This window comes from Urocitellus parryii, chromosome 1 (genome assembly GCF_045843805.1).
Source record: "Urocitellus parryii isolate mUroPar1 chromosome 1, mUroPar1.hap1, whole genome shotgun sequence".
Classification (NCBI taxonomy): domain Eukaryota; kingdom Metazoa; phylum Chordata; class Mammalia; order Rodentia; family Sciuridae; genus Urocitellus; species Urocitellus parryii.
In genome coordinates this window covers 108,574,508-108,588,451 of record NC_135531.1, presented here as the reverse complement: position 1 = coordinate 108,588,451, position 13,944 = coordinate 108,574,508, and the positions used below count along the sequence as shown (strand labels likewise).

The 13,944-nt window shown below is 39.7% G+C and overlaps 1 protein-coding gene across 1 annotated transcript in view; it reads left to right on the top strand.

Annotated features, from left to right (window-relative positions):
• Positions 1-13,944, top strand: part of Megf10 (multiple EGF like domains 10) — a 120,102-nt gene that overhangs the window by 92,182 nt on the left and 13,976 nt on the right. The window contains exons 13-17 of the mRNA XM_026413830.2: positions 4,879-5,025; positions 6,239-6,373; positions 6,898-7,026; positions 10,328-10,456; positions 13,134-13,262. Coding sequence (XP_026269615.2) covers positions 4,879-5,025; positions 6,239-6,373; positions 6,898-7,026; positions 10,328-10,456; positions 13,134-13,262 — 669 coding nt within the window. The remainder of the gene's footprint in view (positions 1-4,878; positions 5,026-6,238; positions 6,374-6,897; positions 7,027-10,327; positions 10,457-13,133; positions 13,263-13,944) is intronic.

The window sequence follows — 13,944 nt, the reverse complement described above, 5'->3', positions numbered from 1 at the left end:
CACAATTATTATTAACACATCTCTCCCTTTAATATATGTTTGAAAGTTTTTTGGCCAGGATCAACACCACCAAATATTTCAAAACTGGCCTAGGGAATGTAAACAATTAAGCAATATCAAACAATATAAACAATTAAGGACTGGGGGTTGTATGTCTAAGAGAGGAAATAATGACACCCCAGATGAACTATTTACTGCATTCATACCATAAGCAATGCCTGCTGAATGCTGGTTTCACATTGAGGCCCCCCGGCATAATGCATCAGGCATTAAATGCACGGACATTTCTTTAGAGCTGCTTAGCTGAAGTTTATCACGATCACTCAGCCATCGCCTAGCAACTCATGAGGGCTATCAAAGAGCTCTTTGTCCTCCATCCTGGCAAAAACAGTTCCTCACAGATCTCCTTATCAGCATTGGAACATTTATCAGGGAAAAAAAGATGCTTCTATTGAACCATAGGTCTCCACAAATTTAAAGCTACCCCCTTCCCGTTTTGCTGCTTCTTCTAAATATTTTGGGAAATTATTTCCTAAGGTAATTAGTGTTAATGTTTTTGTAAAAAAAAACATTCCAAGGAAATTTTGTTAAGTTATCTCATAATTTTTCATTGCTCTAATCTGGTTCAACATGAAAAACACACAGGCCTGAGCTCCTGGAAGTTTATCCTCTCAAAAACAAGGAGGTCAGCCATTTCTACCTCCGTAGCTGGAAAGAGCGACCACTTAGGTACTTACCCTGGAAGATGTTGGGCTTCCTGATTTGAATAAAAACTTCTTCAGGGAAGCAAAACATGCTGTGGTTGCTCCCCCAATTGGAAAGGAGTCCTGAATATCACGTAGAGAAGAGGAACTGGGCTTATTGATCGATTCAAATATTAATGTAACACAATCCATGGACAAGCACCAACCTCTCTTACAGAGTTCTCAGATCCCCTCTGCACACCATCTTCTGCCCTCCTATAAAACACAAATGTAGTTACACTCTATCCTTCTTAAAAATTGTTCCTTTGGTAACACCAGGAGGAGGCTCACAGTCCACATCATGGCGTTCTTAGTTTCCCTCAATGTGGCCAAGGCCTGACTACTCACCCACCTCACCTGCTCATCCCAGCTCCTGAGTTTCAGTTGAAATTTGCAATTCCTAAAGGTTAGACACATCCTTCTTTGGGCCTCTAAACCTTGTACCTTCTATTTCCTTAGCCCAGAGCCCTCTTCCCACTTTGACAAGCCACCTCCTTCCCTGGCCATTGTCCCTAGACAAGGCTAGATATCTCTGTGGCCATTATTGCCCTGGAGTTACTGTTCCTAAAGAACGTCTCACCAGCAAGCCAGCATCTGGTTGGACTTCTTGAATATTTATTAACTTAAAATCTATTCTCCATCTTTGGTAATCAAGGAAACAAAAAGATGTATTATAAGACTTTAGCAAAATTGGACAGGAATAAGATGAGACCCATAGAAATAATTAAGGAATAAGAGACACACGTACACACAGAACCAAAACTTTATGGTTAACACAGACTTACAACTATTTATCATAGAACACACATCACCGCAGCATTTTTCTGACATGGAAGTCAAATCAGCAGCCTTATACTTAGGTGTATCGTAGAGAAGCACTTACCAAAGACTCCACCATGAACCTCATCGCCGGAAATTCCACAATTAGATATTTATTTCTTAGGCTCCTAAAATGTGTGCTCTCTTAAAATATTCATGTTCTCCAGACCAGGCACACCTCAGCAATAATAGATTTATCTTGTCCTTCCCAGAACATAAAATGGAAGGCAAGGTGGCAGAGGCAGGGAGGGACCATGGGGGAGGAGTAGCTGTGGGAGAAAGGATAAGGAAGAAGTCGGCTTTCCATCTTTTGCTGTACTTGACCCCTGGAGAGACATACCTGATATTTGTTTTCAAAGAAATTAAGCATTAATATCAGCAAAATGATGACTTATTTTTACTGATGCTAGATTAAAAGGGTTTGAATTTTTAAGAAGTGTTTGATAGTAGAATGTTTATAATTTATATCCAAAGGAAAGATTTATTTGCAGTCTAAAAATAAAAGTAATTTAAAAGTAAGCTTGGTTCTGCTGAAATATGCTGATATGATTAGAGGCTGAAGGTTGATAGATGACCCCTAGAATTGAGTCTCTGGGAAAGAAATGATGGGTAAATCACTGAGACAAGCTTACCTTTGCAATAGATCTCCTTGCCTTGTTGCTTATATGGAAATTACCTTGATAAAGTTGATTATGACTGATGATTATGCTAAGTAGCTGGACAAACCTCTTAAGGGAAGAGGAAGCAGATATGGGATAAAGCATCACTTTATTCAGAGTGCCAATCTGGCCTGTTGTCATTTTTCCTAACATGCTCTGACTGAGAGTATGCTAAGCTGTGTGTGAATCATGATGTCTATAATGTAAAAGAGCAGCAGATGCCTTTGACCAGCAATGAACTCTACCCCATAAGAATGGAATGTGTAAGTAATGATTTGGCAAGTAGTAGATAAACTAAATGGCTAAATCTCAATCTCCCAACTGCCACTCCACCAAAAAAGTATCAAAAATCAGTACTAATTTTCAGGATTATTATCAGATTAACTGGATAATCACTTAACTTCTATATCATCAAACTTATTTTTTTCTTTTGAAAAAATTAATTTGTTCTTTTAGCTATACATGACAGTAGAATGTATTTTGATATATCATACATATATGAAGTATAACTTGCAATTTTTGTGGTTGTACATGATGTGAAGTTAAACTGGTCATGTATTCATATAAGAATATAGGAAAGTTATGTCCAATTCAGTCTTTCCTATTCCCATCCTCCTTTCCCTTACCTCTGCTTACTGTGAGTTAGCATCTACATATCAGAACATTTGGCCTTTGGCTTTTAGGGATTGGCTTATTTCACTTAGTATAACAGTCTCTAGTTCCATCCATTTACTGGAAATGCCATAATTTCATTCTTCTTTAAGGCTGAGTAATATTCCATTGTGTATATATACCACATTTTCTTTAACCATTCATCTGTTGAAGGGCACCTAAGTTAATTCCATAGCTTTGCTATTGTGAATTGAGCTGTTATAAATTTTGATGTGGCAGCATCATTATACTTCTTTAAACTTTTTACTGACATTTCCCTTAATGGTTCCAGACTAAAATGCCTAGGGTTGTCTGAATCTCTGTGAAGCGGTGGTCTCCATCTTAGCTGTTGTTAAACAGGAGCCTGGTTATAGTCAGAGATTAGGACCTGAATTTCTGGAACTGAGAGTAAAGCCCAGTTGGTTAGACCTGTTGATACTTTCTTTACATTCACAAAACAAAGCTTAGGTTTGCAGCTTCCTTATGAGGTGGACTATCACTCAGTGTATTTGATGCTTCTGCTAGAATGAATGGCTTAAGATCCCATTGCTGGTGTATCACATTTGGAGAGGGTAGAGTTTGCAGTTCCCTTACAGCTTTCTCAAAGAGACTTGAAAGATAATATATTTTTTGAACATGAGAGAAAAATAACCCAGTGGGCCCAGATCACATATTTTATTTTATGGGGAACATTTAAATCCCAATCCGCTTTACAAAGGGACCCGGTCTCCTTTCTTCAGCCAGCATTCCAAGCTGAAATGAAGTCTATTGTTGATTCAAGTTAGACACAATGGGGTCTGTGCGCTTTCATGCCTACTTAACGGACTTTACCACGTGGGAGACTTTCAGAAGGAGCAAAGCAGGAACAGTAAAAAGTGGGAAACTACTATTCAGAAGAAATGGCTGTGTACCAACTAGCAGCACCCACTTTGGAGTGTTGGAGTGCTCCGTGTTAAGGTTCTGGCCACAATGACTTTTCTCTTAATTGCTTTTGAAGCAAAAACCGGAATGCAGAAGAACATGGCCTGCTCAGCACCCTTAGAGCTGATCGTGTTCTGGAATCCTGGAGGGTGTGCGTGCTTGTTCTTCCCGTGTTTCCATTTGGTCTGAGGCCAGCAGTCGCCAGTTCACTACTAATTGTAACTCATTGCCTTTCAATGGGAAGGGCATTTCTCTGAGTTGTGGAGAATTCTGACTTAAAAAAAAAAAGAGGCCCTCGTTTTACTTTAAATGCAACCTTGTGAGAGACTTCCATGTACTTCAAATAAAACCAGTTTTATTCTCCTTTTTGAAATCTTGGTTTTTCCTGATATTTCCTTTGGACATTTATATATTCATTCATGATTGATGCTGAAGTTTTTCTATTTCCAAAACAAGAATTCAACATCGGTGACCATTTCATAATTATCAATAGCTTAGCCAATAGCTATAAGCAATAATTGTGAAAATGTGAAACTTTGCCTCTATTCAATGTGAGATTAAATTTTTAAAGAGGAATTTGGTGAAAAGTGTTAGCGTATTTTTTCTGTTCTGCACAATCTATCCACAAAATATTTTAAGACCGTGTTTATTTGTTTACTCCACAATAGGGTTTTCTCGAGGTAGAACAATTTAGCTACTCTGTGCTGTGCCTTATCATTGTACACTTTGTTCATGTCTCTGTGAAAACAAAAAAAAAATGGGGGAAAGAAGGAAATCAATAGTATTTTTGATCAATTTTACCTTCAGTAGACAGAGCCCTGGGCTTCCCTGTTTTTCCTTCCTATTAAAGAAGAAAAATCGATAAAGCAAAGGTGTTTTATTCCTTCCTTGTGACTGCATAGAGAAGACTTCTGGGTGTTATTTTAACACTGGATGTTTCTGTGTTTGGGTGTTGATAAGATGATAATCTGTTGCCCAGGATACTCAGTTTTAACACTGTGCACTTAGTCCTCCTGTTTAATTAGCATCTGCAGAAGCCCCCACGTGGTCTCTCCCTCAGCCCTGCCCCCTGTGCCTTGTTTCAGGTGTACACTGTGATAGCGTGTGTGCTGAGGGACGCTGGGGTCCCAACTGCTCCCTGCCTTGCTACTGTAAAAACGGGGCTTCGTGCTCCCCAGATGACGGCATCTGTGAGTGTGCGCCAGGATTCCGAGGTACCACTTGTCAGCGAAGTAAGTGTCTCATTAGAGGGATAATTTCCATCTGTCCTTCCCTGGGCACGAGATACAAAATAATGACCTCTCTTTCTCCTCTCAGTGTATAGTGATGTTCTGTTGCAGCCAAGGGCAGAGGAGGGTGTAATAGTCCCCTCTCCTTTGCAGAATTGTCCCCAATAAAACTTTCCCCACAACTTTATTCCCTTCACCCTTCAGGACTAACCTAACAGATGGGGCTTTAACCATTTCTTCCCAGTCATGATTTCATTGCCACATGGGCACCAGAAACCGGATGTGATTCTTGATTTTTTTTTCCTGAGAGCTTGCAAATGGTGTTCCAGAAATCCACTGACCTGTAAATATTTTATTCAGCAACTTGGCATTGGTCTTACCTCAATTACCAGAAGTCAACATCAGCCAAACCTTGAGGCAAATCATACATCTGCTAGTAATCTTAACGTCAGTGCTACAGGGAAAAGAGAATTGCAAAGTTAAAAATTGGGACTGTTGACATTGGTTGATAGAGTTTTTGAGTTAGGAAATGATCTATAAAATTTTACCATATTTACTAATTTTTAAGTTAAGAATTGATCTATAACATTTTACTACATCTTTTAGTAAAGGTTATCAGGAAAGAATCTATACCCAATTAGAAGATACACTGTTCTAACATTTTAAGTTGCTTCTTTTGTTACCATTAAGAGTCCATGCAGTTACCCTCTGTTTAAATCTGATTAAAGCCTTGGGAAGCACCTAAGAACGTAGCATTTTGCTTACTTGATTTCATGGACCTGGGTCATTCTGAGGAGGAAAGATCTAATTTTGTCTATAGATCTATGTATTACCAATACTGATTCCTAAAGAATAAAAGGATCAGCAGCTTATTTAGAACTTACTAGTATCTAATTTTTTTCATTTCTTTATTTGTTCAACAAAAAATTATTTGTGTCCCTGCTCCCTGCCTGGCCTGGAACTAATGATAGAAAATTAATAGAAAAATAAAAAGGACTAAGCCATTCGCTTGCCCTGGAGCAATTCAGTTTAGTGGCTTCTTTTCCTTCCTCAAAAGTTACATCATTCTTGTCCTTGTTCTTGTTTTATACTTGGAAAATTCTCAGTATTATTGTTTCATTGAGGTTTTTAAACCTCAAAATCTTTAACTAGCTTCTGATGTAGAATATGAGGTAAATGCATCTCAGAAAGGTAACGATTTCTATTGTGTTTTCAGTCTGCTCCCCTGGTTTTTACGGGCATCGCTGCAGCCAGACATGTCCCCAGTGTGTCCACAGTAGCGGACCATGCCACCACATCACAGGCCTCTGCGACTGTTTGCCTGGCTTCACGGGTGCCCTCTGCAATGAAGGTGAGGCATGGAGGTTTTGGAAAGAGATGTGTGGAGTTGAGCAAGCCCCATGCTCTGTTCTCAGACTTCCTGAAGGATACCGTTGCAGCTGTCAGCCATTGAAGCCCTCTAGGATGCTGTGTCTGCAGCTTCTGAAATGCCTTGGAGCTTTGGAAACATGGGCTTGCCATGCCAGCCAAAGCTCTTTATTCTCTGAACGATGTTACTCTCCAGTTTTAATTGGAAACACCCTCCCATGAAAAATCAATACGAGGAAGGATGTTGACTCCCTGAGCGAGAAGCCATGAAATCAGATTTCTAGAAATGAGATGAGGTCTCCTGGTCCGTGATGCCTTAATGAGAGTCTTTGGCTCATGTGTTTGTAAAAACAAGCCCGTTCAAGATGAGGGACGCTGGCTAGCAGAGGCAGCTACTAAATGGGCAGCTGGGTTGGTGACCTTTGAAGTCGTTTCTTGTCCTTAAGGGGCTTAGGGTTCTGTGAGATGGGTTGTGATGTGAATTACTAACATGTGACTTTTCCACAGTGTGTCCCAGTGGCAGATTTGGGAAGAACTGTGCAGGGATTTGTACTTGCACCAACAACGGTACCTGCAACCCCATTGACAGGTCTTGTCAGTGCTACCCAGGTTGGATTGGCAGTGATTGCTCTCAACGTAAGTCTTGTTGGAGAACAACTGATTACCCATTGTTTGTTTTCAGGTGCCTTAGGATTTACTTATGAGTGTTTGTACAATCAGGAAAGAATATGTGACCAGTTATAAAATGCATTCTAGTTTTTGAATTCCTTTCTTCCCATTAAGAATTCTCTGCAATGATTCTATATCTAAATCCAAATGATGTCTTGGGGAAAACCTAAATATATAATAATTTACCTATTTGCTTTTCAATGACTCACCATCCATTGATTTTTTTTTAAAAAATAAGCGTATTTAGAAGTCTATCTCTTTATTTTGTTTTTATATGTAGAGTTAATTATGGGCACATGAAGAAGAATTTAAATGAGGTGAACGTTAGAAACCTGTTGGGCTCCTGAGCAGACCACCCACCTCACTGCAGCTCATATGCTCAACTTCACCTTTGCTACCCCTACCCCCTTACCCTACCCCATACCACTGTATTTCAGACAGGGATTGTGTGACCCTAGGAGGAACTGTGTAGATGACTTTTAGATCGTCAATGTCATGAAAATGTGCCATTGACCATAAATGGTTAATGCTTTGAAAGGGTCAGTGCAACTTTTAGTTCTCAACTTTTGACCAAGGATAACATATGTGCAGCTGTACTCTGATTCCATTCACTATAAATTTCATAGCACATACTCAGTTTACGTTGAACCCACTCACCATGCACATAAAGCAAATCAAACAATGACTGGGTACTGATTTTACATGGTGGTTTTTTTGGCTACTTATTTCAGACTCCATAGTTATAATATGCAAATATTAATTGATGAGCAATATATTTTGTCTGAAGATTTTCTTCTCAATGTTGTTTTTTCCCAGAGTAGGGCAGGCTGTTCCCATTTCTGAAGAGTAAGGAGGCAGAGCCCACTGTAGCTCTTTGGTGAAGTGTTATCAGATATAACTCCTTGGTGTGTGCTTCACTGTTTGGTGGTGGGGGGAAGCACTTCAGAAATAACAGCATACTACTCAAATAAACATTTAAAATCTACCATCAGTTGCAGGAATCCAACTCAGAATGACACAGGGACGGGTAGAGGAACAGATATTGAAACTGAATGACACAGTTAGGGAGAAAAACAAGCCCCAATATCATTGCCATTGCATGATGGGTATACTGTGCTCCATTTAGAGTACTCTTTATTTTGGAAGTTGGTCACTTCCTCATTTGGAAGAGGAATGTGCTAGAGGGAACAAAAATGGGAACACCACTATGAATGGAGACAATCGTGTCTCCTGTTCCCATAATCACTCTAGAGGATGCTGATTTATTTGGCAAAAGCCTTTGCTTCTCATGGGGATCATTGACTTCATTGATTCCCTTATGGACTCTGTGGAACCATCTAATATTTCTTCTTGGCTGATCTTCAACCTGTCTAGAAAGAGAAAAGTCCACACAGTGAAAGCAGAGACTTTGAAAAATTAAAGGGATGCATTTAAAGGGACAGGTGTCCTTGGTAAAATGATTTTTTTTCAAGCCCTTTCTCTCCATTTACTTTTTAAAATATAAAAATTCTGATTCTTATTCCCATTCTCTGATTATAACCACTATAGGGAGTAAAGCCTAATGCAAGTAGTTTACCTTTAAAAAAATCTATTATGAGGGGCTGGGGTTGTGGCTCAGCTGTAGAGCGCTTGCCTAGGACATGTAAGGTGCTGGGTTTGATCCTCAGCACCACATAAAAATAAGTAAATACAATAAAGGTATTGTGTCTGACTACAACTAAAATTTTTTAAAATCTATTATGAACATAAAAGGGTTTACAAAAATGTATTAAGTATCATCTAAGGAATCAGTTATTTCAGGTAAAGAATGCTGCATCAAATGTCAGATGAGCTACAGGCTTAATCATTTCCACCCTGAGTTTTTCTATGGCCTTAGAAGAAAAGAACTGTATTAACCAAACAAATAGTGGATATTATTATTAATCTGTGTGACCTTGGATAAGTCACTGTTAACTTTTATTAGACCTTAGTCTAATCCTCTGTAAAAAAAAAAAAAAAAAGAGTGTTGTCCTCAAAAATCTACTCTAGTATTCACTCTAGATCTTGAGCATCAGCTATTTTTTTCCCTTACTCTTGAACACAAATGATTTACACAATTATGGGAGGTTTTTTTCATTTTTAAAAATTACTTCAGATTATTTATTGTTTTTATTGGTCCATATTCCCTATGGGGTAACCCTATATAAATTACATGTAATCCTTGTAAGAAATTATGTTCCTGAAGCATTTGTATGAATAAAAATCTGGGGGGGGGTGTAAATCAAATTATTTTACCTCATGATCTTCCATTATCTGACTTATTGATTGCTGTTCCATTGGCAGTGACCCCTAATGATTCTGAGTTATTATTTTCTGCTTCTTCCAGTTAAGAGTTTAATTGCAGCCTTAGGGTGGAAAACCAGCCTATAGCCACAACCCTGGAACACACTGACAAATGCAGGATTTCGAAGTCAGAGACATGCATGCATTTTGATTTGGAGACAAGAAGGTCTCCAAATCAAACATTCCCCATCTGATCTCTGCTGGAATGGCCTCTCCTTGGACAAGCTTCTTTTAAAGAAGTAGCTCCCAACCTTCTTGTCCTCCTTGCGATTTTATTTCCTTCATGACACTTACCATCATTGTTTTTTCAGTTGGTTGAGTGATGGGCTGGTTTGCTGCCTCCTCTACTCAAATATAAGCATCCAGAGGGTGGTTTGCCTTGGACTTGGTCTTGTGCTCTGCTATCTCCCTGTGCCCTGAACAGTTTTGCCACATAGTAGAAGTGGAATGTGTGTTTGATTAATAACCAAATCTGTAAATTTGAGATGATTCTTGCCATCACCTTACTCTGTAGTTTTGAATGAATGTGTCTGTCAGGAATGATGGTCATGGTTGCAGTCAGCATTGCCTCTTGAGTTTTAGTGCAGAATTTGGGCTTTCTTCACTAAATTGTGAGGGTTTTTTTGTGGGGGGGAGTACTGGAGATTGAACCCAGTATGCTTTACCACTGAGTCACATCCACAGCTCTTTTTATTTTTTATTTTGAGATAGTGTCTTGCTAAGTTGTTAAGGCTGACCTCAAACTTTCGATCCTCCTGCCTCAGCCTCCCAAGTTACTAGGATGAGCCACCATGTACAACTAAATTGTGGGTTTAACATGTTATTTTAGTCCTCTGTATACCTCTAATTTTCACATGTGAGGAATTGTGCATGGGTGAATGGAATTCCTTCTGCTTGGTGCTGGTCTCAACTCTAACATGCCTCTCTATGCTTTTTATGGTTTTAGCATGTCCACCTGCCCACTGGGGCCCAAACTGCATCCACACTTGCAACTGCCACAACGGGGCTTTCTGCAGTGCCTATGATGGGGAATGTAAATGCACTCCTGGCTGGACGGGACTCTACTGCACTCAGAGTAAGCAATGAGCCTTCTGAGGCCCACTAAGGGGAGCCATATCCAAGAATAAACAGCCTCACCCTTTGTACCACCAAAGCTCACCAAGGGTCTTTTCTTGGAGCACTTCATCTTCCCAATGACCTCTAGATATCTGAATTTCTCTAAGCAGTTAAGAGATACCACTTTCCAAGTATTCTGCCTCTAGGTTATATCAGGACATCAGGTAGAATAATGCTATGTGGAATGGTATATAGTTTCTTTCTCTTTTCTCCTTCAGCCAGACCCTATTTATATCATGCAAATTCCCTATCACTTATTCTAATAGTGCATGCCAGGGTAAGTGATAAGAGGTTGGAAAGGTAAGGAAGACAACAAGCCTCACTTCCTAATTTACTTTGTGCCATTGGAGAAGAGGGAATTCAGTGGTTCTTAAACTTTAGTGAGATTCACAGTTGCTCAGAGGAGTCGGCAAATAGCATTCTGGTCTCTCCTCCAGAGTTAATGATTCAGTAGGTCTGTGCTGGGATCTGAGAATTTGCCTGTCTGCTGACTGGTGATAGTGTCACTCCAGGACCATGTTTTGAGGACACTGTTCTAGTTCTTTGTCACCTTCTGTGTCCTATACTGTCTTAGCCATTTTTTCTTCCATGAGACTTTTTAGCATCTATTTTAGTGATCTTTGTGACACGGTGACCAAAATACCTGACAAGAACACCTTAAAAAAGAAATGTTTATTTTGGTTCACAATTTCAGAGGTTCAATCTATGGCTGGCCAACTCCATAGCTCTGGGCCTGAGATAAGGCAGAAAACATCATGGCAGAAGGGCATGGTGGAGGAAAGCAACTCAGGACATGGCACCAGGAAGCAGAGAGAGCTCCATTCACCAGGGACAAAGGCCCCAAAGGCACAGTCCTAGTGATCTACCTCCTCCAGCTACACCCTACCTGCCTACAGTTACTATCCAATTAATCCATATCAGTGGATTCATCCACTGATTAGTCACAATACTCATAACCTAATCATTTTGCCTCTGAATTTCATTGTCTTACACATGAACTTTTGGGGGATACCACATATCAACACCATAACAGCATAATAGACTATTCTGTACAAAGTGTTCTATAGCTGAGAATCATTTGAAAAAAAATTTTTTACCTCATTTTTTCAATAGAGTGAAGAAGACAAAAGAGGAATATTATTACTTTATAATTATAGTTTTATAGTTATTATTAATAACATATGATTTAAAATTCCAGCAATGAACTGAGGAGGAAAGACAAGTCAGAAATTGGGCGATTCTTATTTAATACTAATTAGTGAACATAATTAGACAATAGTCTGAGCAAGACTTTTCAAATTTTCTAGAAGGGAGAGTAGCCATTTAACCAAGATTTGAAAGGGATAAATGGCAAGGAAAGAGGTTGTCCCAAACATATTCTCCAGAGATTATACATCTATATTTTTGAATTCCTTAAAGTAATTATAGGCTATAATTTATAATTCTAAAAATTGGGGTCTGCTTCAAACAGAGGACCTTTTTAAGTGGACGTAATATGATATATTGGGAGCCCCATAGGATCTAGAGACAGACCTCCCTGTGTTTGTATCATGGTCCTGCTTTTCTGCCATTTGCTACCTATGTGACAGAGTACTTGGGACTTGGTTCTTATTGTAAGATGGGAACATCATCCATGCACTTCTGGGCTGCTGTAAACATTAAGTGAGAGAATGTGTGAAAAGAATCTAGTACATAGTAGGTGCTAAATAAACACATGACACTGGGGAATGTCTCACAGGCTGGCATCTGTGTGCTGTCTCTGTTCTTGAAAGTCAGGCTTTCATTAGGTCTCACCATAAGAAAACAGGAAAATAAAAGGCAGATGTAACATTTGGAAACAGCCATTGAATCAGCCTGTACCGAAGCATCTTGTGTGTCAGAGAGCCCCCAAACACTCCTGCAGGGCAGCTGCCAGCCCATGTGAGCCAACAGAGCTTGTGCGTGTCTTTAGCCCAAGGATCCTGGTGTTCTAAGCCTTGGAAATTGGGGAGCAGTGTGAAGACTTATTGCTTTTTTCAAGGTACCAGTGAAACACAGTTGTTTTTAAGTTAAGCATTCAACCACGCCTCTTTGGTGAAGTTGATAATATTGTCTAAATTAATTACTGATACAGTGGACAAAACTAGTAGCAGAATTGGAGGCTTTCTGTATGTACTACAAGTAAAAGCATGGAGATAATTTTAATATAATTAAAATAATTATATGATTAATTATTGTGACATAATAATTAATAATTTAGTCCATGGAATTTGAGACCAGGATTTAAAGTAGTTGAGTGAAGAATGAGAAGAAATGGCATAGGTCACATAGCTAGTATGTAGAATACTCCACAGCTTCGATGCACAGTCTTCAAGGGATGCTATTAGAAAACACAAGTCTTGCATTCCAGGAGTACCAGTGATAGTCACACTGATAGGTATGGAACTCTTCTGCCTCCTGTTTGTGAATTACAACCTACTTGCAAGACCCCTTCTTAGAACTTCTAAGAAGCCTTGTGACAAGTTGACATATGCACTACTGTCTTTATTCTCAAATGGTTCAGTAGCCTTGAAGTTTAAACACAACTGTGTTGGAGGCAGGAGCTGGGTTTTTCCTCAGCAGCCTTCAGACCCCAGCTATCTTCCCTCCTTGCACAGGATGTCCTTTGGGGTTTTATGGCAAGGACTGTGCAATGATATGCCAGTGTCAAAATGGAGCCGACTGCGACCACATCTCTGGACAGTGTACCTGCCGCACGGGATTCATGGGGAGGCACTGTGAGCAGAGTGAGTATGAGAGCATGAGGTCACTAGACAGGAATTCTTTCCCTTGGAGTCAATTTTCCTACATGTTTGGAAATATTAAAGAGCAGAATTATTGCAATTTTTATGTGGTTTGAGCTGATGGCTGGTTACTTATCAGCACAGGTGACTTCTCCTCCCTGGGATCCTTGCTATTGTCTTTCCCTGCAAATGCTTCTTCTGAGCAAATCACTCAGTACTCTGGGTGGAGGAGGTGTGACTGCAAGGATGAGGGCAGAATTCAAATTTTCCATTCTATTCTTTCTGGCTCTCCCTTCCTCTCTCTTTTATTTTTGGAATGTGGCTGCTCAGAGGCAGTCAAGCTTGCTTCATGGCTGAGGCAAGGCCAGGCTCGAATTGGAGGCGAGGGTGTTAGATGGGGAGTGGGACTGAGGGCTCAGTACCAGCCCCAGGAGCTGGTTCAGGAACAAGGCTGTGCAAATGTTGCACCCTTTTGACTGCTTTTTCTACACGGTTCTTTTATACTATTTCCACTAACAACTTCTCATCATAGTCTTAACCTTCAAGATGACATATTACCTTATTTTTTAAAAATTCCACTCAGAACATATTCTATTGGAATTCCTTATCCTTGTTTTTCCATTTTTACCCCCCAGCTATGCATCTGCTCACAGATTTAGCCTTGAACTGAGCATTTCAAATGAGC